The sequence below is a fragment of the Kogia breviceps genome, chromosome 5 (genome assembly GCF_026419965.1).
Source record: "Kogia breviceps isolate mKogBre1 chromosome 5, mKogBre1 haplotype 1, whole genome shotgun sequence".
NCBI lineage: Eukaryota > Metazoa > Chordata > Mammalia > Artiodactyla > Physeteridae > Kogia > Kogia breviceps.
This window is the reverse complement of record NC_081314.1, coordinates 12,197,114-12,222,511: the sequence shown is the minus strand read 5'-3', so window position 1 is coordinate 12,222,511 and position 25,398 is coordinate 12,197,114. Positions and strand designations below refer to the sequence as shown.

At 35.8% G+C, this 25,398-nt stretch overlaps 2 protein-coding genes across 8 annotated transcripts in view; both read right to left on the bottom strand.

Moving 5' to 3' along the window:
* The window catches only part of XRN1 (5'-3' exoribonuclease 1), a 99,106-nt gene extending 92,699 nt beyond the window's left edge, over positions 1-6,407 (bottom strand). For 4 of the 5 annotated variants that reach the window (XM_059064925.2, XM_059064924.2, XM_067033627.1 and 1 more), the window contains exon 1: positions 6,093-6,407. In XM_059064925.2, coding sequence (XP_058920908.1) covers positions 6,093-6,167 — 75 coding nt within the window. In that variant the 5' untranslated portion in view covers positions 6,168-6,407. The remainder of the gene's footprint in view (positions 1-6,092) is intronic. The other variant, XM_067033628.1, reaches the window with a different exon arrangement.
* Positions 6,408-7,652: 1,245 nt separating this feature from the next.
* Positions 7,653-25,398, bottom strand: part of ATR (ATR serine/threonine kinase) — a 107,272-nt gene continuing 89,526 nt past the window's right edge. For 2 of the 3 annotated variants that reach the window (XM_059064922.2, XM_067033623.1), the window contains 10 exons: positions 25,161-25,393; positions 24,073-24,207; positions 22,361-22,561; positions 20,824-20,967; positions 18,400-18,550; positions 15,397-15,553; positions 15,127-15,280; positions 13,760-13,911; positions 9,240-9,345; positions 7,653-8,018 (listed from right to left, as the gene is read on the bottom strand). In XM_059064922.2, coding sequence (XP_058920905.1) covers positions 7,845-8,018; positions 9,240-9,345; positions 13,760-13,911; positions 15,127-15,280; positions 15,397-15,553; positions 18,400-18,550; positions 20,824-20,967; positions 22,361-22,561; positions 24,073-24,207; positions 25,161-25,393 — 1,607 coding nt within the window. In that variant the 3' untranslated portion in view covers positions 7,653-7,844. The remainder of the gene's footprint in view (positions 8,019-9,239; positions 9,346-13,759; positions 13,912-15,126; positions 15,281-15,396; positions 15,554-18,399; positions 18,551-20,823; positions 20,968-22,360; positions 22,562-24,072; positions 24,208-25,160; positions 25,394-25,398) is intronic. The other variant, XM_067033624.1, reaches the window with a different exon arrangement.

Genomic DNA, 25,398 nt, shown 5'->3' with positions numbered 1-25,398 from the left:
AAAGTAAGTATGGAAAATGCAAAGCAATTCAAAAAAGAAGAAACACAAAAGCCTAAATGATATGAAAAAAATGTTCAACATTCCCAAATTTCTAATTAAAATGATATATCATTTTCCCCATGATGTTAGCAAAGATTAGAAAGATGGATGTTACCCAATATTGGTAAGGATTTGGAGAAATGCATATGTCATGTTATTAAAAGCAATAGATGGCATTATTAAGCACTTACTAGGTGCCAAACATTGGGCTAAACACTTACATTCCTTGTCTCACTTAATTATGGTAACAATCTTAAAAGAGAGATATTTAGATTCCCCATTTTATATTAGAGGAAAATCACAGGGCTAAAAAGGAGAGAGGTGGCATAGACATATACCCAATAGTCTGGGATGGGAATATAAACTGGTGTAACTAATATGAAAATATATATAAAAATTTGAGGTGCGCACATCTTTGTGTGTGTGTGTGTTTGTGTGTACATCTTTGACCCAGGACTTCTACTATTGGAAATTTATCCTGAGAAATAATCAGAAATGTGCACAAAGACATAAGTACAAGATTATTCATGGCAGTATTGTTCAGAAAAGATAAAAAATTATATTATGTAACAACTTAAATGGGAAAAGAATTTGAAAAAGGATACATGTCAATATATGTGTAACTGAATCACATTGCTGTACACCTGAAACTAACACAATATTGTTAATCAACTATACTCCAATATAAAATAAAAAGTTAAAAAAAAAGAAAAGATAAAAAATGAAAACAATGCCTAATAATAAAGAAAATTGATAATGGTACATCCACACCAGGGAATACTACAAAGCAATTACAAATTATGATATAGATTCATATTTGGCATGGGATAATGTACATAATACATATGGTCAAGTGACAAAAGTAGGTTATAAAACAGCAGGTAAATTATTATCCCACTCATTGAAAATATTTATCTACATGTGTATCTGCATAGAAACTGGACCGTAGTGTATGGGCAATTTGTGGTTTCCTAGAATGGTAAATGTTATTGGTCAGAGGGTTTAATTCTTTTCCCCAATCTACCTCCAGTAACTTAGGACACTGAGTAACCATATAGTAGATGTGCAAATTCCCCTTGGATTTTCTGTATTAGGCTTTGTTTTTTGTTTGTTTGTTTGTTTTGTATTTTATAATCTTTCTGTAATTTCCACATTCTGGTCTAGTCGATTGTCCTCAACTTTAAGGAAAGTGCTTTTTTTAAAAAAAATTTTTAAAAAAGTTTTTTAAAAAAAACTTAAAAAAAATTGCTTGGTTTCTTCCCTTCTCCCTCTCCTTTCGTTCCTTTCTTTCTCCCTATTTATTTAACTCCTTCCTCACTCCCAAGCCTTCACTGAACAAGAAATATGCTAACAGTAAGATAAGACTGCACAGAATATTATGTATCTCTGTATTTTTCGATCCTATGGTACATAAGTTTTATATTCAATACAGATTTATGAAATAACTATAATTTTATAGTTATAATATACTTCTACCAAACTACTGAACTACTTGAACTAGGCATCAAAAATAGTTCTAGGTGTGTACACATTCAAACACCAATATAAGTCTTGTATACACTATTCATGTCAAGAATTCTCTAAAGTAGGAATAGAGTTAAACTCTACTATCTGTTTGTGTCATCTTTCTTTCTTTTTTCTAATATTACCAGCCACTGGTGCTTAATGCCTATTTCTATTAACTTATTTGAGGTTGCAAAATGGTGATATTCTATCACTTTTAAAAAAATTAATTGTAATACTTTTATAAAGGGGATCATTCTGCCTCTCGGTTACCCAGTGGTACAGGAAAGGTTTTCAAAATTGGGAACTGTGTCTATCACCTTTGGAAGGGGACCCTTTTTTTTTTAAAGTACCATGGTAAACTCAAGGATTTAAGCATATTTGATGAGTTTTAATCCACTGGATTATCATTATTATCATTATTGGAGGTCAAATTGTCCCACCTGGGGCGATTCCAAGCCTCTTCCAGTTATCTCTTCAATCCTTTGAGATGTTCCTAGTAGTCTTTAGTAGCAGTCCTGCTATATGATATGACAAAAGTTTTCAGGTTCATCTAGAATACTTCCTGACTCTGACCTAGAATCAGTCATTTCTCCATGAAATCCTGATTTCTTTTTTTTTTTTTTCTTTCTTTTGTGGTACGCGGGCCTCACTGTTGTGGCCTCTCCCATTGCGGAGCACAGGCTCCGGACGCGCAGGCTCAGCGGCCATGGCTCACGGGCCCAGCCGCTCCGCGGCACGTGGGATCTTCCCGGACCGGGGCACGAACCCGTGTCCCCTGCATCGGCAGGCGGATTCTCAACCACCGCGCCACCAGGGAAGCCCCTGATTTCTTTTGATGAATAATGGTATTTCAAAACCATAATTTAGGCACTACAAAGGCAACTGCTACTGGATTGGTCATCATTTCCAGGCCTTTTCTGTGATCAGAAAGAGGTAGGAAATTTACATACGTGTGTGTGTGCGCGCGCACGTGTGTGTTTCATAAGATTATACAGATACTTTCAATTCAAATTCTAGACTATAGAGCTTTTACTTAACATTTTCTCTACTACATTGGTAACTGCTTTCTTATACATCAAGAATCTGGGTTATAAGAAATGACAATTAAAATACCCTATAATTAGGTATTTATCATATCACACACACGAGTTTCAGAAAAACAATATTAATATTACCACTAATATGATTAATGGTAATATAATTTTTTTTGCATAACTTTTCCCCATTCTCTCTTACTCCCATTTATTTTATAGTTGTGCTGTCTAAACACTGTCACAACACATAGCCATCATATACTAAACTTTCTCCCTCTTCACTTATTTTGTTTTTGTTCTACAGGAAGTTATATTTAATGTTCACCACTGGTATTTATGTTATTTCCCCAGTCCTTTTGATTGTCTGAAGCTCATTCTCCAGCAGATTTCTCAAGAAAGTACTCAAAGGAATAATATTGCCTGACTTCTCCTACACTGATCATTTGACTAGCTTATCGTTTATACTTAAAAGTCAGTTAAGTATCTTTATGTTACTCCATTTTCTTCTGGCATAAAGCACTACTGTAAAAACTATGATGGGAACCTGATTTTCTTTCCCTTACAAGTCATATGTTCCTTTTTTGTAGGTGATGAAAGCTTTTTTCTCTTTTTCCTTAAAGTCCATGAATTTAACTAAAACATGTCTTGATGTTGGTCATTTGAGTCAATATTCTTGGGTACATGGTATATTCTTTCAACATGGCTTCAATTTTTTTTTTTAATTTCAGGAAAAGTTTCTTTAATTATAGTTTTAGTATTTGTTCTGTTATATTGCTTTGAACGTTTTTACCTTTTAAAATTTTCTCTTATTTCCACCTTCTATTTTTTTCTTATGGCATCATTTGTTTGTGCCTTGCTACTACTTTAGGCTTCACTTCTGACGTGATTTTGCCATTTATGTCTAATTTTCTTTAGGTTCTGTCACCTTATTCCTGAGTTTTTGTAATTGATATATGTTGTTCTTTCATGTCTTATTTTCTTAGTGCCTTTTAGCTCATTCTGAAATAGTAGGTTATAGTTTTGGTCTGTTATGTGTGTATGTTTTTATTGCAAGCTTTTATTATCTGTACGAATATTATTTTGTTCCCCTTTTCCCCCGTAACAACTTTGTATACTATTTGACCTTGACACTTTTCTATCATTCATTTTTATGTAAATTTAATCTTCCTGAACTTTTGGAATGAGGTGGGGTTCAGGAAAGCTTTAACTTTACAAAGCTCCCTCTTCTGCTATTCTGGGGTAGTATTAAAAAATACGGTGGCTTGCCTGGTTTGTTTTCTAAGATTTCTTGACTCTGTAACCCTCCCCCACTTTTATCTTGACCTTCTTCTCTTATCTCTCTTGTCCCTTTCCAGATAAAATTTTATTTCACTCCCAGCAGTTTCTCCTTAGGGTAGGCTCTGCCTTAGAAAGGTACCTTGGCAAGTCAGTTTTGAGGGTTCATAGGAGTTAGACTTCTCCTGCCCTTTAAAAACCCTCGGTTACAGCTACGGCTACCTAATAGGCCTGTAGAGTCTTAGTGAATATTCTGGAGTTCTGCTCTCAGGTCCATCAGATGTTGTCCCATTTCTCCTTCCTCTTGCAGACATGCCAATACCAACTGGGTCTAGAGGCTATAGGTAGTCTGTCCCCACCAAATTGTATCTTGGGGTTCATGGGGATACCCTGTCACATGGTTTTGTTGTAATTGTTCTATGGGTTTTAAATTTAACTATCTAGTTTCTCTTTCTGTTTTTAAATGAGGATTCAGAGAAACCAAAAACTATGCTATGTCACCACAGCCACCATCTTCCCAGAACCCACCCCTCCATCCAGTCCCTTCCCCCAAGGACTAACTTTTGAACTGCTGTGACTTAGGCACTACCAGATTTTAAGTACTGCTTGAGAGAGAGTAGCTGCTGATTGCTTTTTGAAAGACATCACTTTGATGAACCAAGTTTTAAACCTATTGTTAGTGTTCATGTCATAAAATTGCCTTAAAGCCATTATTTTGTTCAGTAACACAATTCCTCAAGATGGAGAAAATCCAGGATCCTTACACCAAACCAAATTCTGTGCCAAAGAGTACAGAGTAAAAATATTACTGAACAGATTGTGCATTGTCAAGTTAGTCTGAATTTTTCAATTTAGAGATAAAGTGCCTGATGCATGGCAGGTACTCAAATGTTTGAGTGAAGGATCCAGGAAAAGCCTAAGTTAGTTGTCACCATTTTTATCCTCTTCTCTGGAAAGAAATGTTTCCCTAAATCTAATTCAACCCATGTTTCAAATAAAGACAAACCACCATTCTGGAATTTTTGGTAAGCTTTTCCTCATATACCAAACCTGACTGGAATCCAACAACAAAGAATCCTTTCCAGAAGTTTAACCCCATCTTCATGCTTACAGTCCTTTTAAAAAATAATAAACCATAATTTAACAGACAGCATGATGGTGTTCACTGTATTATTTCTCTCCATGTTAATACAATGCTATCCATCTCAACTAACTCAATTAGCTGTACAAATTTCAAAAATGACTTTGTGTGTGTGTCAGAAGTGGGATTTGAACCCACGCCTCCATTCGGAGACAAAAATGACTTTTTTCTGTAAAATATAAAATGGGCAAAAGAGCTACCAAAAACCATTAAATGTGACAAACACTAGACCCAAAATCCAGTTTACCTAATAGACGACTGGTTACTATTTTTTTCCGCAGTTCCAATACCTAAACTACGTTTTTGAAGTCTGCACATAAACGTTGCCCTGGGGTCATTATACACCGAATATTACTATTTCTAGTATTAGTGCTCTAACAATGTTTCTCTCTCCGTTCACCCCACGTCTCCTTCCTCCCTCTCTCCCCCTTCTCTCTTTCACACGCACACACGCACACAATGAAGCTTCCAAATAACTGCCCCGGCCCCGTCCAAATGTATTTTTATTTCTTTTGGAACAGGGGATTGGTACGGTCCTTGGGGTAATAGAAAAAGAGTAACGAACTGTATCATAAATATGAACCATCAGCCACGTCAAAAAGTCTAGGCGTTGGGGGTAGGGCAGGATGCAGCTCTAGATAAGGTAAAGTAAACAAGGGGATTCAACTGCGGAGGCCAGTATTATTGTTTGTACCTGGGCCTGTTGCTCTGAGTGGGGATTAGGGGAAGGTCCTAGGAGGACAACCATCCCACCTCCAAAAAGAAAAACGAAACCTGCAGCTCCCTGGGGAGAAAAGGAAAGCACTCCCGAAAGCGCTCCTCCCGGGACTTCATTGCGGAGTCGCGGCAGGCCCGGCCCGGGCAGGAGCTGTCAGAACCGCCGCATCCCCGCCGCTCTGCCCACAGGAGAGCGACTTGCGTCTTCGCCCCCACTCAGATCACCAGGGTGTCCTCCAACATTCTGCTCCCCTCCCGTCGCCACTCAGCCAGCTGACGGCGAGCAGGAGGCGGCGGAGAGCCCCGGTCCCAGGGTGGAGAGAGGGCCGCCGAGCCCCGGATCCTCCGCCTTCTGGGCCGCTGCCCCCTTGCTCACCCACCTGATGCTCCTTCACCACTTCGCTGAGGCAGGGATACCGCTCCGAGATCCATCGGTAAAACTTGGGGACTCCCATTTCGACCGTCAGTACTAACTCAAGTCAGGGCCAAACCGAAACCAAACGCCCCGCCGGGGCCTACGCCGCCGCCTCCGGCCGTCGCTCCGCAGATGACAACACACCGCCCGCCCAACCATTGAGAGCGGCCGCCGGGCCTAGAGCGGCCGGCTTCGAGACCGCATCTCCGGGGCGGGGCTCCAGCCCCGGCCCGAACTCGCTGCCGCGGAGCTGCCCGGTTACATTTAAGAGCGCCCAGGTGTTTTTGAACGCGTGTGTGAAATCCAGTTCTGAAAAATGTCAGTTGACAGACCTGAGCGCTGTAAGTGGATTTGGAAGGGGGTGAAAACCTCACGAGACGACTGGAAGAGTCCTGGCTGCATCCGGCTTCTGGGATCACTAATCTCTGTTTTTCAACACAGATTTGGAAAGGTCTGCTGATTTATTTGGTTTAGTTTGTTTTGTGAGCGGAAATTTTTTCTTTCAGGATACAACAAAAGTTTCTTTTAAAAACGTTCTTTTCGGGCTTCCCTGGTGGCGCAGTGGTTGAGAATCCGCCTGCCGATGCAGGGGATACGGGTTCGTGCCCCGGTCTGGGAAGATCCCACATGCCGCGGAGCGGCTGGGCCCGTGAGCCATGGCCGCTGAGCCTGCGCGTCCGGAGCCTGTGCTCCGCAACGGGAGAGGCCACAACAGTGAGAGGCCCGCGTACCACAATAAATAAATAAATAAAAACGTTCTTTTCCAAATTATTTGCGTAAAATGATTTCCTAACTCCCCTCCACCCAGCTTCCTCCTTAACTCTTAACATTAGGCCTTCGATAGCAAAGTATACGTTTAGTTTTCACATTTATACCTCTTGGGTTATTATATTTTCCCCCATCACACTTCAACGGTACAAAAAGGGCAGAATTTTGTAAGGTAAACTTAAGTGAAATTATGTTACAAAAGATTATGTTTTCGTTTATTTGTATGTAATAACCTCTTTGCTTTGGAATTATTATGAATTATTTTAAATCTTCTGCAATAAAATGTAGCCGCAAATTTAACGTTAAAATTGTTTAGATTATAAAATCTCATGAAATTTTAAGTAATGCTGTTTCCCCCAACCACTGGATTCTGCATTCTGGTACACTTTTAGTATGGCAGCATCTTTAAAATTACAGAATGTCTATATAGTTTTCATATTCATGTTAACTGGCTAATTTTTTTCCCTATCACATTTTCAACAAATACAAAAAAAGAGAGTATTACTAAGTGAACTTAATGATGTGCTATTTATGTTTACATCTCTCTTACTAGACAGTTCCTAGAGGAAAGGAGAACCATGCTTTGTCTACAGTATTTATTCAATACGATTTTTTGTTCAAATGAATCCTTATGTTAGTACTTAAAATCAGTGAAAGTTGTAAAATGAAATTAGGTTGGCTTGTTTCTTGCAAACTCATCTTTTTAAGAGTATAAGAACATATAATATTCCATTTCTCCAGTTATAATACACAGTATATGTTAAGAAAGCAGTTTATTTCTTAACAACATATATTATTTTAAATATTATTAACAATCAGGGAGAAATACCAGTTACTGTGAAAACATAAACATATGTTGTACTTTGGAACTGAATAGATAGAACCACAGATTAATGATCCAAGTGCATTAATTTTAGATTATTAACATATTCTTTGAAGTAACTCCATTTCACATATATGGGGTCCAACCAAGGTACATCTGGCATAACAAGTTTTCATCAGTTGCTTCTTGTATAAGGTAATGCACATGTCCTTCAATAGATAACGGCAGTCCTGTCACTCTATTTCGGGTCTTGATTACACCTTGTAGTCTCTGCTCGATGTCAAGAACATGGGTTTTGGCCTAAAAAGAAATTGAAAATCATAAGGACTAAGGACCCAATGACATGTAGATGTTTTTAACTTGGAATTACTGCCTTTCTTTTATCTAACAAATATTAATGCCATTTTACTGATCATTACCCATTTTGTAAGAGCAAATACAGACAAACGAGAGAAGAAATGAAACAAATAAAATAACTTGAGATATTGGCTTGCAATGTTGATCTAACATCAACTGTTTGGACATTTTTCAGGACTCTGAAAAACCGAATCTCTTCCATGTTAGAAGTCTAGAAAAATAATAATATAAAAAAATCTACTCTGAAAAGTGTTTAGGACTTAAACATTTGAATATTAGTATTCTAATAACAGCCACAATACTCTAATGCCTAATGTTTAGATTATGTTATATGCAAATGGGAGTTCTAAGTGAGCTACTTGGAATTCTACATATTTTTCTTAATCAAGAAAGCATATCAGAATGCAAAAGTGAGAATGATGTAATTAGAAAAACAATCCTCAAATCTATTCTAACTTATTTAAAATAACTATCTGGAAAATTTGAGGATTCGACTAATATAGTCAGCTCTCTGCAGCCAATGATTCAACCAACCACGGACTGAAAATATTCAGGGGAAAAAAATTCCATAAAGTTCCAAAAAGGAAAACTTCAATTTGCCATGCACCAGCAACTATTTACATAGCATTTACACTGTATTCACAACTATTTACATGGTATTTACATTGTACTAGATATTATAAGTAATCTAGAGATGACTTAAAGTATATGGGACGATATACACAGGTTGTATACAAATCCTACAGCATCTTACATACGGGAGTTGAGCATTCCAGCATTTTGGTATCCACGGGGGGTCCTGGAACCTATCCCCCATGGCAATCAAGGGACAAGGGAGTACTATGTTAGTAAAGAGTTCTACATATTGAAGCTGAGACCTGCTGCTCTATAAATGCAGGCAATTTGTGTTCAAGTTTTTCCCACTCTATATCATAACTGTGATTTGTTTATGGTTAAGCATGTGTTGAACTCTGTTTTTATTATACTAATGGTAAGAATGGTAACATTAGTAATGATAATAAAGAAAACTTATGGCATTGTCATACTAGATAAAGAACTAAATTTCAGAGTATTCAATGGTCAGTCACTGACAGTATTTAGAATTAGTTCCCATTTGTAGAGATATACAATATCAGTTCATATCAAGCTACACCTTCTACTAACCTTTTCATTGACAACTTCCCCTGTTTCATTCAGTGGTGCTTTGGAATGCCCTTTCACTGGTTTACTCCATTCCACAAGAGGATCATGTAGAAAAGTCTTTAAGACACTAAAATGGAAACAAATATTATGGTAATAATACAATGTTATCTGTGTAAAAAGAACTCTCATTAAAGTCAACACTTAGGTGAAGGATAACTACTGTAAGATGAGAAGCTAATGATAATACTCTTATAAAACACATTACTACCATTTCAGAAAATGCTATGCTTCCTCCTTCAGAGAATTTGCCTTTGCCTATGTCCAACTATCCAATGTATTCTACCGTAATGCCTGGTAGACAGGGTTTAAATAAAAAACTGAATAAGTGAGCTTTAAATGTCCTTTTGAAAAACTACTTCCCACAGCTAACATCATATTTAATGGTAAAAGACTGGCTTCTTCACCCCTAAGATTAGGAACAAGACAAGAATGTAGATGTCTCACCATGGCTATTTGACATTGATCTAGCTAGGGCAATTAGGCAAGAAAAAGAAAAGGCACTGCGATTAGATTAGAAAAAGTAAAACTATCCCTATCTACAGGTGACCTGTTGTTGTAGAGAGAAAATCTTAAGGTATCTGCAAAAATAACTATGACAGCTAACAAATGAGTTCAGTAAGGTTGCAGGATACAAGATCAATATACAAATTTAGTTATATTTCTATACACTAGCAATGAACAATCCAAACATGAAATTAAGAAAAAAATTCCATTCAGAAATACTTAGGGACACATTTTTAAAAGTTAAATACAAGATTTGCAAACTAAAAATTACAAAACGTTGTTGAAAGAAATTGAAGAAGACTTAAATAAATGGAAAGATATCCTATGTTCATGGATCAAAAGACTTAAGATGGCAATACTCCCTAAATTGATTTACAGATTCAGTGCCATTCCTATCGAAATCCAGGCTGGCCTTTGCAGAAATTGGCAAGATGATCTTAAAGTGCATATGGAAATGCAAGAGACTCATAACAGTCAAATAGTCTTGAAAAAGAATAAAAAAGTCAGAGGATTCACACTTCCTGACTTCAAAACATACTACAAAGCTATAGTAATCAGGAGAATGTGCTACTGGCATAAGGTTAGACATACAGATCAATGGAATAAAACTGAGAATCTAGAAATACACCCTTACATGTATGGTCAATTGATTTTCAACAGAAATGTCAAGACAATTAAATAGAGAAAAATAATCTCTTCAAAAATGGTGCTGGCAAAAACAAATACAGATCAATGGAACAGGGTAGAAAGCCCAGAGATAAACCCACGCACATATGGTCACCTTATTTTTGATAAAGGAGGCAAGAATATACAATGGAGAAAAGACAGCCTCTTCAATAAGTGGTGTTGGGAAAACTGGACAGCTACATGTAAAAGAACAAAATTAGAACACTCCCTAACACCATACACAAAAATAAACTCAAAATGGGTTAAAGACCTAAATGTAAGGCCAGACACTATCAAACTCTTAGAGGAAAACATAGGCAGAACACCCTATGACATAAATCACAGCAAGATCCTTTTTGACCCACCTCCTAGAGAAATGGAAATAAAAACAAAAATAAACAAATGGGATCTAATGAAACTTAAAAGCTTTTGCACAGCAAAGAAAACCATAAACAAGACCAAAAGACAACCCTCAGAATGGGAGAAAATATTTGCAAATGAAGCAACTGACAAAGGATTAATCTCCAAAATTTACAAGCAGCTCATGCAGCTCAATATCAAAAAAACAAACAACCCAATCCAAAAATGGGCAGACCTAAATAGACATTTCTCCAAAGAAAATATACAGATCGCCAACAAACACATGAAAGAATGCTCAACATCATTAATCATTAGAGAATTGCAAATCAAAACTACAATGAGATATCATCTCACACCAGTCAGAATGGCCATCGTCAAAAAATCTACAAACGATAAATGCTGGAGAGGGTGTGGAGAAAAGGGAACACTCTTGCACTGTTGGTGGGAATGTAAATTTATACACTCACTATGGAGAACAGTATGGAGGTTCCTTATAAAACTAAAAATAGAACTACCATACAACCCAGCAATCCCACTACTGGGCATATACCCTGAGAAAACCATAATTCAAAAAGAGTCATGTATCATAATGTTCATTGCAGCAGTATTTACAATAGCCAGGACATGGAAGCAACCTAAGTGTCCATCAACAGATGAATGGATAAAGAAGATGTGGCACGTATATACAACGGAATATTATCCAGCCATAAAAAGAAACAAAATTGAGTTATTTGCAGTGAGGTGGATGGACCTAGAGAATGTCATACAGAGTGAAGTAAGTCAGAAAGAGAAAAACAAATATAGTATGCTAACACATATATATGGAATCTTAAAGAAAAAAATGTTCTGAAGAAACTAGGGGCAGGACAAGAATAAAGATGCAGATGTAGAGAATGGACTTGAGGACATGGGGAGGGGGAAGGGTAATCTGGGATGAAGTGAGAGAGTGGCATGGACATATATACACTACCAAATGTGAAACAGATAGCTAGTGGGAAGCAGCTGCATAGCACCGGGAGATCAGCTTGGTGCTTTGTGACCACCTAGAGGGGTGGGATAGGGAGGGTCAGAGGAAGATGCCAGAGGAAGGAGAAATGGGGATAAATGTATATGTATAGATGATTCACTTTGTTATACAGCAGAAACTAACACACCATTGTAAAGCAATTATACTCCAATAAAGATGTTAAAAAAAAGACAAATAATCCAATTAAAAAAACAGAAAGGATTTATTTATTTATTTATTTATTTTTTTTTTTGGGTATGCGGGCCTCTCACTGTTGTGGCCTCTCCCGTTGCGGAGCACAGGCTCCGGACGCACAGGCCCAGCGGCCATGGCTCACGGGCTCAGTCGTTCCGCGGCATGTGGGATCTTCCCGGACCAGGGCACGAACCCGTGTCTCCTGCAACGGCAGGCGGACTCTCAACCACTGCGCCACCAGGGAAGCCCCAGAAAGGATTTAAATAGACATTCGTTCAAAGAAATTATGCAAGTGACCAATAAGCATGAAAAGATGCTCAACATAACTGGTCATTAGAGAAAAGCAAATTAAAACAACAATTAGATACAATTTCATACCCAGCAAGATGGATAAAATAATATAGATAGACAATAACAAGTTTTGGTAAGGATGTGGAGAAATTGGAACACTTAGACATTGCTAGTGGGACTATAACATATTACATCTGCTTTGGAAAACAGTTTGAAAGTTCCTCAAAATGTTAAGCTTAGAGTTAACATATCCAGAATCCTACTCATAGGTATAACCAAGAGAACTGAAAACATATATCCACGTAAAACCTGTACGCAGATGTTCACAGCTACACTATTCACAATAGCCAAAACAATCCCAAATGTCCATGAACTGATGAATGGATAAACAAAAGGTGGTATATCCATATAATAGAATATTATTTGACAATAAAAAAGAATCAAGTACTGATACATGCTAGAGCATAGATAAACCTTAAAAACATGCTACTGAAAGAAGACAGACACAAAAGGCCACATGTTGTATAATTCTATATATGAAATATCTGGAATAGGCAAATCTATAGAGACAGAAAGAGATTCGTGGTTGTTATGAGATGGTGGGGGGTAGAGTTAGGGAGTGACTGCTAATTTCTTTTGGAGGTGATGAAAATGTTTCATAATTAGATAGCAGTGATGGTTGCACAATCTTGTGAATATACTGAAACCACCATAGTATATATATTAAAAGACCGAATTTTGGACTTCCCTGGTAATGTAGAGGTTAAGAAACCGCCTGCCAATGCAAGGGACACGGGTTCGAGCCCTGGTGTGGGAAGTTCCCACATGCTACGGAGCAACTAAGCCCGTGAGCCACAACTACTGATCCTGTGCTCTAGAGCCTACGAGCCACAACTACTGAGCCTGCATGCCACAACTACTGAAGCCCGTGTGCCTAGAGCCTGTGCTCTGCAACAAAGAGAAGCCGCTACAATGAGAAGCCCACGCATTGCAAGGAAGAGTAGCCCCCGCTTGCCGCACCTAGAGAAAGCAGCAACGAAAATCCCATGCAGCCGAAAATAAGGGAAAAAAATGACTAAATTTTATGGTATGTAAAATATATCTTAATAAAATCTATTATTAAAAACAATTGGGCTTCCCTGGTGGCGCGGTGGTTTAGAGTCCGCCTGCCGATGCACGGGACACGGGCTCGTGCCCTGGTCCGGGAAGATCCCACGTGCCTCGGAAAGGCCGGGCCCGTGAGCCATGGCCGCTGAGCATGCGCGTCCGGAGCCTGTGCTCCGACACGGGAGAGACCACAACAATGAGAGGCCCGCGTACCGCAAAAAAAAAAAAAAAAAAAAAAAAAAAAAAAAAAATCTACTTCAACCAGCATAAAGTAGCTCTATATAAAGAAAACAACTTAGAAACCAATAATCACATTCAAAGTTACTATTGTTTACAAAATATAGATGATTACCTCATTAAAGGTTCTCTCTGATCTCTCATCAGCCTCATTGTAACTTCACAAGCTCTTCGAAAAAGACCTTCTGTTCCCATAGGACCCATTCCATTAACCATATTATGAGTCATGCGAAATGGAACAATTTCTGGGACCTCAAAGGTTTCTCCCTTAAAACAATGCAGTTCATTAAAAAGTAAAGATGCTGGAATTTAAAAATTTTTATGCAAAAAATTTAAAGCTTTTAGGAGAGAGCAAACATACCCTCAAAATATTTGTATTTGGAGCTTACGTTAGAGGCCTACATCATGAAGTAGCCATATGACTCTACCTTTGCTTTTGAGGAGCTGAAACACAACTCCTTGGATAAGATCTAGAGGATAGATGGATTCATCTTTCACTGAATTACTAAAGTGAATAGCATTATAGAGCAATATTTATGCATTCAATATTTAGCCTTATATTAACTCCCTTAATGTCCTTGAATAGTATAAAGTACAAACAAAATACTCTCATAGTTTTCTTTAAGACTTTCACTTTAAAACAGGACGGGAAAAGAAATAGCCAAGTGTTAGATGCTCACAATCCCTGAGACAGGAAATGTAACATGTAATATAATGAAGTCCAGTTCATTTATTTTCTTCCATTCTCTAACACCTGCCTTTCCTAGGGCTTTTTCATCCCTCCAATCAGTTTCCCTAAATTCCTCTCTTGTATGAATCCCCTATACCAGTGGTTTATCTTTGATTTGTTTTCAGTTGGGTCTGTGACCTTTCTTGGTTTCCTGTGATAGGAGACAGCAACCCATAGAGAATATGGATGAAGGAAAAAGTGGGTTTAATAATTAGTCTGCCTTTCAGGATCATAACATTGGAAACTTGGAGGGGGTCCTTAAGGAGAGTTGAATGACCTCAATTTATTCCCAGACCCCAGCTGGACCTACAAAATCTGAATTTCCTGTGATGTTTCCCTGGTATCTGCATTAAAAAAAAAAAAATTCTTAGATGCTGCTGCCAGGTTTGGAAATAATCACATTAAACTACTCTGTCTCTCTAAAACTGAGTCTCAGTAAAATGAACTGTTCATATATTATATGAACACCCCATGTTCATATAACAAGAACCAATAAGTCACAACTTGGATCTATGCTTTTGGACTTCAAGTTCAGTGCTAGTTTTCCTATATGACTCTTCTGAGTTCTCTCCAACCTAAGTTGCTTTACTGAGGGCTGTGGGATCCACTGATCAAAACCAGTCAACAAACTCTCAATGTGACTCAACTGTGACCGTAGCTGCTACTAACAGGTATGTCTAGGAAGAACAGTTGTTGTGGAAAGGAAATTAGGAGAAAACATACAATTAACTACAGTAAGTCATATCACATACCTTATTGAAGAGACAGTTGAAATCCACATGTACACATTCACCAGTCAAAGAATCAAAGAGAATGTTTTCACCATGACGGTCTCCAAGGCCCAGGATATAACCAACCATTGACATAACGGCAGTGGAACGGCAGTATGCTGATCTGCTGCTGTACCTAAAGGAAACACAATGCTTATCAAGTATCCTTGTATCATATGGGGCCACATACGTCTAAAATATTTTTTTTAAAAATCTAAGCATAATGACAATATTATATTTTTGGTAACTTACCATGATGTAGGATCAGGGAATGTTCTCAGAAACCACTCGTGAAAAACAGGAGGATGCCTGGGCAGGAGAAATTCTCGGAATACTTTGAGTTTTTCAGACAAAGCTGCCGATTTTGGTAGCATACACTGGCGAAGTTCCTTCCCTGTCATATAAACTCCTACAAGGTAGAGTGATTTCCATTAATCACACAAGCCAAATGAGAAAAGGGGCAATTTTTTTTTTTTTTTTGGTGAAAATAGGACAGGAAATATCTACTTTTATTCAAAAGCAAGAATAAATGGAAACATTTCAATTATGCATAGGTAAACTTTCTTCTGATATTATACGAAAAGAGTAAACACATTATCTTCACTTAATACTTATCTAGAGTGAGGCCTCTTGTTGATGATAATCAGTGCCAAGTAAGACCACACATACCAGAAGATACCACTCAGAATAAATCCAATGTGAATAGTGCCCCTGCATGTAAAAATGCTACAGCCCTCCCTAAATTTACAGTGATCTCTCTGTTAATCAGTAGGCAGTAGGGGTCCACACTGCATCAATACTAAGAAACCTACAATGGTGCTCTGAAATAATTTACTCTGTGTGAAGGCTAGCCTATAAGATTCACAGGATACCTGATTTTAAAACTAATCTTGTACAATTCAAATCATATGTGGAAGCAGAAGAAATTTTCCTTCTGATGTATTTGTGAGTTCGTATTATATGGCTGACATGACTCCAGTCTATAAAGTGCCTTTTAGGCCCACCTTGGTTTGGTGCTTTTTGGACCCAAGGTTCAGCTAAAATTTCCATAGACAAGTTTGAGATTAGATATTTTTAGCCTCAAATGTTGCACAGTTCAACTATGTTCATAATAGGATGGAAAATATATATATATATATATATTTAAATATCCAATAGCAATAACTCTTATATAATATTTCATCTTTAAATAAAATAGTCAATAGCAAGTTCCTTGAAATCAGATTCAAGTGTGTTTGAACTTCAGCTCTACAACATATTAGTAACTTGGATTAACTTGCTTCACTGTCCATAAAATAGTGATAATTAGGCTTGTTAACAATAATAAAAAAAACTGATGTACACAAAATACTTAGCATAATACCCATAATATAGTAATTTATCAGTATTACTTAATGCTATGGGTTGATTTTATCTGCCAAAAAAATAACCCTTGGTACCTGTGAATGTGACTTTATTTGAAAATAAGGTCTTTGCCCATGTAATCAGGTTAAGATGAGGTCATTATGGTGAGCCCTTAATATAGTATGACTGATATTTTTATAAGAGAAAACAGGGACATACAGACTTACAGAGAATGCTGTGTGATGACAGAGGCAGAGAATGGAGTGAAGCATCTATAGCCAAGGAATGTCAAAGATTGCTGGCAACACCAGAAACTTACAGAAAGGCATAGAATGGATTCTCCCCTTGGGCCATGAGAGATATTGTGGCCCTACTGACACAGTGATTTTAGACTCGTCTCCACAACTGTGAGAGAGTAAATTTCTGTTGTTTATGAACAGTTTGTGGTAATGTGCTATGGCAGTCCTAGGGAACTAATATACTTATTTTTTTTTTTTTTTTTTTTTTTGTGGTATGCGGGCCTCTCACTGCCGTGGCCTCTCCCGCTGCGGGGCACAGGCTCCGGATGCGCAGGCTCAGCGGCCATGGCTCACGGGCCCAGCCGCTCCGCGGCATGTGGGATCCTCCCGGACCGGGCCACGAACCCGTATCCCCCGCATCGTCAGGCGGACTCTCAACCACTGCGCCACCAGGGAAGCCCTAATATACTTATTTTTTACTTTAGTAACTTGATCTATTTGTTTTTAATGTATCATAAACATTTTTTAAACTTTTTATTTTGAAATAATTTTAGTCTTACAAAAAATTGCAAAAATTATACAGAGTTCCCATATATTCATCACCCAGATTTTGTCAGTGTTCATCTCTTTCATAACAGAATACAATTACCTAAACCAAGAAATTATTTTTTCATAGTATTATTAATTAACTTTCAGACTTTATTCAAATTTTACCAATTGTCCCACTATCATCCTTTTTCTGGGTCAGGATCCAATTCAGGATCCCTTACTGCATTCAGTTGTCATGTCTCCTTAATGTCCTCGAATCTGGGAAATTTCTGTTTTTGTGTTTCATTACCATGAAATTTTTAAGGGGTTCTGACCTGTTATATTTTTGTTTCTTCATTGTAAAGTTACTACTTTTTCCCCTTTGTAATTAATTAAGTATCTGGTGGAGAGATACTTTGAGACTCTGCAAATAACCTATTTTCCATCATACTTTTGCCGACGAATTTCAGCAGTCATTGCTAATCACTGCCTGCAACAATTATTACTGTGATATTTACTAATTGGCAATTTTCTGTTTTCATCATCTCTTCTACATTAATTCATTGTAATTCTACTCTAAGGAAGAACTTGTTCCTACCTTCCTATTTATTTATTTATTCATTCAAGTATTTGTTTACGTAAGTGTGGACTCCTGTCTATTTTATTCCATGGGCTATAATCTAATACTATTATTATTTTTGGTGCTCAAGTTATCCCAGGTTTGGCCAGCGGGAGACTCTAACACTTTTGGTTTCATTCTAGCTTTCCCTTTCTTTTTCTTTCTCTAACATGAAAAACTAGCTCTCATTAGCCACAATGTATTTACTTATTTGCTGAAGTCTAGTTTACACATAAAGTAGTTTCAGAATTGCTAACCAATAACTCCTAGAAAAACACATTTTCATATACATTTTTGTAAGCTACTTCAAATCCTTTTGGGATAAAGATAGAGAAAGAATTAAAACACAAGGAAGGAAAGAAGAAATCACTTAACTACTTCTGTATGTATCAATAGTACCAAGAAATTTTACTATGGCTTATACACCCAAAGTGTACAATGATAATAACCATTATACCTATATTATATGTTAGCAGCTATTATACCCATATTATATACTTATATTGTAAGAGTTAATTTTAGTACCCTTTTCCTTATATAGTTTGGTCAGAATAGGTCTCAAGCCAGCAGTGTTGTTAACCCATTCAATAATCCCACATTCATCATTCAGTGGAATAACTGCATACGTTCTAATATGAAGTTCTCTTCTACGAGACTCAGCATCTTTTCTTAAGCACTATTAAAAAAAAACACACATAAACTTAAAAGTTAAAAATTTCTAAATGTATGTCAAACCTATCTAAAGATTGTTCATTTCATAGCAAAATAATGTCCATAAAAGCTTATTATGCAGTATAGATGAATAATTCTTCAGAAAGGTAGAGCAGGCAACTACTGGGACAATATCCTTAATTTATTTCCAAATCATTAAAAATGCCTTGGCTAAGTACTTCTTTTAATTATTCAGTATTAATGTGACAACAATACTGGGTTCAAAAATGTTATATATTTAACAATGACAAAATACTCTTTAGAAATTGCTTCTAAGATATTACTGAAACAGTAAATCCTTGGGCGCAGGGAATGCTGTTTAATTTTATCTAAAAAAAAAAAGCATGAGCAGAAAAGTATGAGTTTTATGATATCCCCAAAACATATATCTTACTCTTACAGTTTAATATTATAGCTTTATTTGAAAAATTATCTCCTAGCAGAAGAAAGCTTTACACATCTCATCTGATTAATCCTGAAATATACTAGGTAAGGATAAACAGTATTTTGTTTAATTCTGGAACTGTATGAAATAAACTAAGCACACATCTATAATTGTAACCCGTCAAATTCTAAAGCACAATCACTGACCAAAAATACATTTTAAACTTTAGGAATAGATAGGCTACATAAATGTCAGCCAAATAGTATGGCATGAGAATCACATGAAAAGATCCGTATATGGCCTCCTAGACCAACGTAATGAGACGAGTTTTTCACAGTCAGGCTATTTTATTTGACCATGTTAATGTGGGGGAAAGGTAATGAAACAACATAATTGGTAACAAGGCTCATTAAGATAAATTTATAAATTAAAGCCAGGCCACTTGATACTCCCAACTAGAAAAACACTCAGGGAGCTTTGGGACAAACATACTGATGGTTTAATATCAGTGAATTAAGTTACCAATTTACCAAACAACATTTTAAATAAAAATATTCTTTCCCTTAATACCTATGAAATGGGTTTTTATTGTGGTATTAATTTTTAAATTACTTTTGGTTAAACTAAGCACAAACCATAATTCTCCTTTTTAAAAAATGAACTCATCTGCTGCTATTTCTTTTCTATGTTAAAGGTCCATAACTTTTTCCTGCTAATAAAAGAGGTACCACCAGTAAAATGCAGGAAGGGGATAGAGAGGAAGAACAAAGAGCTTATAGGAAAACAATAAAGTTTTCACAGTATAGTTTAATTTTTTACCAATGGAAAAACAGATGCTATGCACTTATAAATACCTGGCTAGAGAATAATTCAAAACCCCTAAGACCATACATTTATAATAACCCTTTAGTGAGATTTCTCGTATCATCTCTGAGATAGAAATCAAGCACTTACCAACAGAACTGAAAAAAATACTAACGATCACCTCTAAAAAGTGTGTTGGTAAAAACAGAACCTAACATTTTTTTTTCTGGCATCAAAACATAAAACATAAATAAATCTGATAGAAAAAGTATATTATAGATAATTTAAACATTAAATATAAAATATTTTCCTTTGTTAATATGTCTTATACATTTTTCTCAATATAACAAAAGTATCTTATTTTTAAAAAATTAAGTGAAACCAGCATTTCCACTTCAGGGCACATATCCAAAAGATTGAAAGCAGGGACTTGAACAATTATCTGTACACTTATCTTCATAGTAGCAATATTCACAATAGCCAAAAAGTAGAAGCAACCCACGTATCCAATGATGGGTGAATGGATAAACAAAACTGGTATACACATGCAATTGTATATTATCCAACCTTGTAAAGGAAAGAAATTCTGATGTGCTATAACATGGATGAACCTTGAAGACATAATGTTAAGTGAAGAAAGCCAGTAAAATAAAAATACTGTATGACTCCACTTATACAAGGTATCTAGAGTAGTCAAATTCATAGAGACAGAAAGTAGAATGGTGGTTACCAGAGCCTGGGGGGAAGGAGAATAGGGAGTTACTGTTTAACAGATATACAGTTTCAGTTTGAGAAGATGAAAAAGTTCTGTAGAGAGATGGTTGCACAAGAGTGTGAATGTACTTAATGCCACTGAATTGAACTGAACACTTAAAAATGGTTAAGATGGTAAATTTTAGGTTATGTACATTTTATCCCAATAAAACAAATTAAGTGAAAATGAAAAAGGCAGTGTACTTCATTTCCTCTTTTTAAGAGAGATCTATTTGCCCATATCTCATTGACAGTAATTATGGCAATTCTAAAATAAAAGCAAACTATATCCAAACCTTATTAATCAAGGAATTGAATTCCATTAGTCTACAATCCTTTCTCAAGTCATCTTTTGGCTTACACATCATAATGTAGAACTTTCCGTCAGATCCTTTTAAAGAGATCTTCTTTGGTTTCTGAAGAGAAGCAAGAATTTCTACCTAAAAGATGATGAGTTATATACAAATAAAGGTCAAAATTCTTTGTTTAAACTTCTATGTGTATTATAAATATTGTGTTATCTAACACAATAAAAAGGAAAATATAATAACCTATATTATGTAGCAAATTTATTATTTTAATAATTTATCTTAATTATGATCTATGAAAAGAATGGTTGGACATAAATAGAGACACATTTTCACCCATTAGAAATGGCTATTGAAGTCTGGGGCCTCCCTGGTGGCGCAGTGGTTTAGAATCTGCCTGCCAATGCAAGGGACACAGGTTCGATCCCTAGCCTGGGAAGATCCCACATGCCATGGAGCAACTAAGTCCATGCGCCACAACTACTGAGCCTGTGCTCTAGAGCCCATGTGCCACAATTATTGAAGCCCGCGCGCCAAGAGCCCGTGCTCTGCAACACGAGAAGCCACGACAATGAGAAGCCCGCGCACAGCAACTAAGAGTAGCCCCCGCTCGCTGCAACTAGAGAAAGGCCGCGCACAGCATCAAAGACCCAACACAGCCAAAAATAAAAACAAACAAATAAATAAATATATAAATTAAAAAAAATAGGATTACTCTGTCAGCAGTGTAAGTAAATACATACACATTCAAATTTAGGCAGCCTCTTAAAGCAGCCATAATGTTTAAAAGGTTTTGGGAACATTTTCTTAGGACTTTTCTGCAGAACCTAAGATGGTTTTTAAATTTCTTTAATGGTAAGAAATGTTTATCAATGGAAAGTAATTTGATTTTTGACAAAAGAAACGCCTCCAAAATCATGTCCAACTAAAGATGTAAGTAAATAAGTTGAATAATATTAAGTTAAAAACAAAGCATGACTACAAGTAACAAGAATGATTTTATTATGTGGCTTATTAACTGGTCTGAAGCAGTTAAACAAATGTTTTGAGCCACAGAAGTACTGGAATAAATACAGAGTTTTCAAAAGTATTTACTCAGAAGTGCTGTGGTACCATTTCTTTAAGATAGTAACAACAACAACAAAAAAGAATCAAGCTCTTCCTAGCTGAAATTCACTTCCTCCCAAAATACAAATTACAAACAAAAATTGTATTTCATTCTCTTTCTGTTCCCCATTTTTAGGACAAAGATGAATATGGAAAAATCAAATTATGGAAAAAATAAAGATTTTAGTCATACTAAAACAGTATGAACATCTGAAAAAATCAAAATACTAGGTTGAACATGAGATTTTTATCACTTAGTTTTGTCCCATCAGTATATGGTTTTACTTTTCTGTATTTCCAATCATTTTTTCTTTGCAAATAAAATCCACTTAGTCTCTGAGAAAAACACTTTTAAACTTAATTTGAAATTTCAACTTAATTTTAAAAGCATAGTTAGTTATATAAAATTGCAGTTTACCGTATCATCAAAGCCTGCAATATAGGCCCAATGCCCAGGAAATGGCTCATGGTTAGCATGGGCACCCGGAACTGATGGAAGAGTGGGTATCATGACAGATTGTAAAGGTATGAGGATTTCACTAAATGTTGCTTCTTCTACCAGCTTTTTAAGCATTTTAAAATGAGTGCTCATGCTCAGCGTGGAACTACTTCCATCCACCTGGGGGGGAAAAAAGTAGTACATTTTAATTTCTCTATTTACCTTGAATTATAGAATGCTTACTTTTACTCAAAACAAAAATTTCATTTCTATAATATCTTAATTACAATGGCTCAGCAGTCTGTCCTTTTCTAATTTTTAAAAATACATCACCTCATTTAAACCTCTCTGTACTCTTTTACTCATCAATAAATAGTACCTACATTATACGATGTTAAATGACTAAGGTAGGTAATAGTGGCCTACAATTTGTTATCACACATTACAAATTCCAAAGAGCTCTGTAAATCAAACTTTTTTTTTTGTACCAAATCTCCTTTGGCAGCAAAAAGATATCTGAACTTCTCACTTAGTACCAAGATTAATATGTTTCACTGAAGAAATAGTTATGTATCTGATTACAGGATACTCAACCAGATTACCCCTAGTGATGATACTTAATAAAAAGTATATGTACTGCATTACCTTTAAAAATCTAAAAAATCCTGAATTTCTAAATGTAGTTGGCCACAAAGGTTTCACATAGAGAACTGGAGGTTTGTACAAGTAAAGCACTTGGAAAAGTGCCAGTGTTTAATAAATGTTGGCCATTATCATAACACTATCTTTCATAATGTCAAGGGTGTCAGAGGACAAAGAGGATTAATGCAGATAGCAAAAACAGATTACTCTTTCAAGATGTTTATTGGAAGGGAAGGTGAGAAATAGGGTAGTCTCTACTTTCTCACCTGTAAATAGATGATAGAATGAATATTTGTAAGGTGAAGTCTAGTTATTTACCTTATAGAGTCTGTCCCTCCTTATAATTACCCCTACCCCCACTTTTACCCTTCCTACACATTCTTCAGGATTTTTTTGCCCTCCAATTCCTTGGGTAGAACACTAGTTCATTCCTATAAGCATGTCCATATTCTAGTCATAAACCTACTGAAAAAAGTAGTTATACAGTATATGATAACCATCTGAGTGGCTTCCTATGAGACTGTGAGCACTTCGAGGCAGGAGAACATGTCTTACTCATCTTTGTTTCCCTTAGGCACGGTGCTTGTTCCCTGGTAGACAAGGTTACTGAAAGGATGAAACCCAAAACACCAGTCTTCTTTCCTCTCATGTATGTAGGTTAATGTATATGAGTTTTGAAAGTTCAAAGATATGACAGAAAACAATCACAGAGAGAACTTTAACTGAATATTTTATATACTTATATTTCATATCCTCTATTTAAAAAAACTTCTAATAATTATGGATAATTTACTCTCAGAAGAATTTACATTAAGAAGAACTTTTAGAAATTTAGAGGATATTTGAGAGGGACATATGTTAGAAATTTTAAAAACAGCTTTATTAAGGTAAACTGTACATATTTAAAGTATACAATTTGATAACTTTTGCTATATGTGTATACCAACATATATGAGAATTTAAATTTAATCAAATGAAATACAACCAGCTGAAATCATATAGAAGTTTCATTCAACTTGGTCTATAAGTAGTAAGATTTATGATAGTACCGATTTATTGCACAATTCTAGAAGCTTATCTGTTAGGCGAGTTGCATCTCCAACAAACTTTTCTAAGGATTTTTTCATATGAATAGCTTTATTTAGGATTTCCTTGCATCTGTTTACACGCATGGGATAAGAAGACTGTCATAAAAAAAAAAAAGTTAAATGCAATTGTTAAAAGATTTTTAAAAGATAACAAAACTTCTGATTGACAAAAATCAGCTTAAACAGTATGCATGATGAAAGTTTACAGTGATAGAAATTTCCTGGAAATCAATTTGGCAATACTATCTATAGCCATAAAAATGCTGCTATCCTGACACCTGATGAATTCCCTTCTTAGGATCTATCCTGAAGAAATAATCAGAAATGAGAATAAATATAGATGTGTCTAGATGTTTTGCAACAGCAAAGGAAGTAAACAACCTTAATGATCAACAACAGTTAAATAAATTATAGATGGCTAACCATTATAGAACTTTATCAAATTTTAAAAATTGGTTCTTCAACGAATATTTAACATGGGAACATGATTATGGTAATAATTTTAGGTGAAAAATATGAAATTACATATCTATGCAATCCAAATTTAGTGTTAAAATATGCATAGATAATAAACATACAAAAATACATCAAAATATTAATGATATAAACAGTGAATTTTAATTTTCTTTTTTACATTTCTCTGTATTTTCTAAATTCTCTAAAATATTTATTAATTCAATATATTTACCAATTTGTACATTCCTATTAATAATGCAATAAAAATTTTCTACTCTTAATAGTTCTGATATTTTGGATTAAAAAACTTGGAAAAAAAATAGGTTACCGTTTTATACCAAGCACTAACAGTTTACTATACTTCATAAAGAAAACACATGATAAATCCTTCAATCTTAAACATACTAGTCACTTCATTTGATATAGTAAATATTTCTAAATTTTATAATGAGACATAGTGCTATAGTTTCTTTTTAAAAATACTTAAAATTTATTTTCTTGCTACAAATCTAACATAAGAGAGAAACCCTGGAACTTGTATCTACATATTAGCATTAAGATGGAAAAAGACACTACTGTGATTAATATATCACCTTTGACACAGCTGTCATCATCCACATTGCTTGTTGAGGATAGGCCAGAAACACTTTGGCTATAATTTCCATCAAGACAACAAAAACTTCATCATGAGAATGACAAATTCGGGAGATCAATTGTGAAAAGGCAGTCAAAAATTGATATGGAGCTAAGTGATTTGTGTGCTCTGTGATAACTTTGTTTATCTTAGCTAAATCATTTCTCATTTGTACACGATCAGAGCGGCCAGCTGGA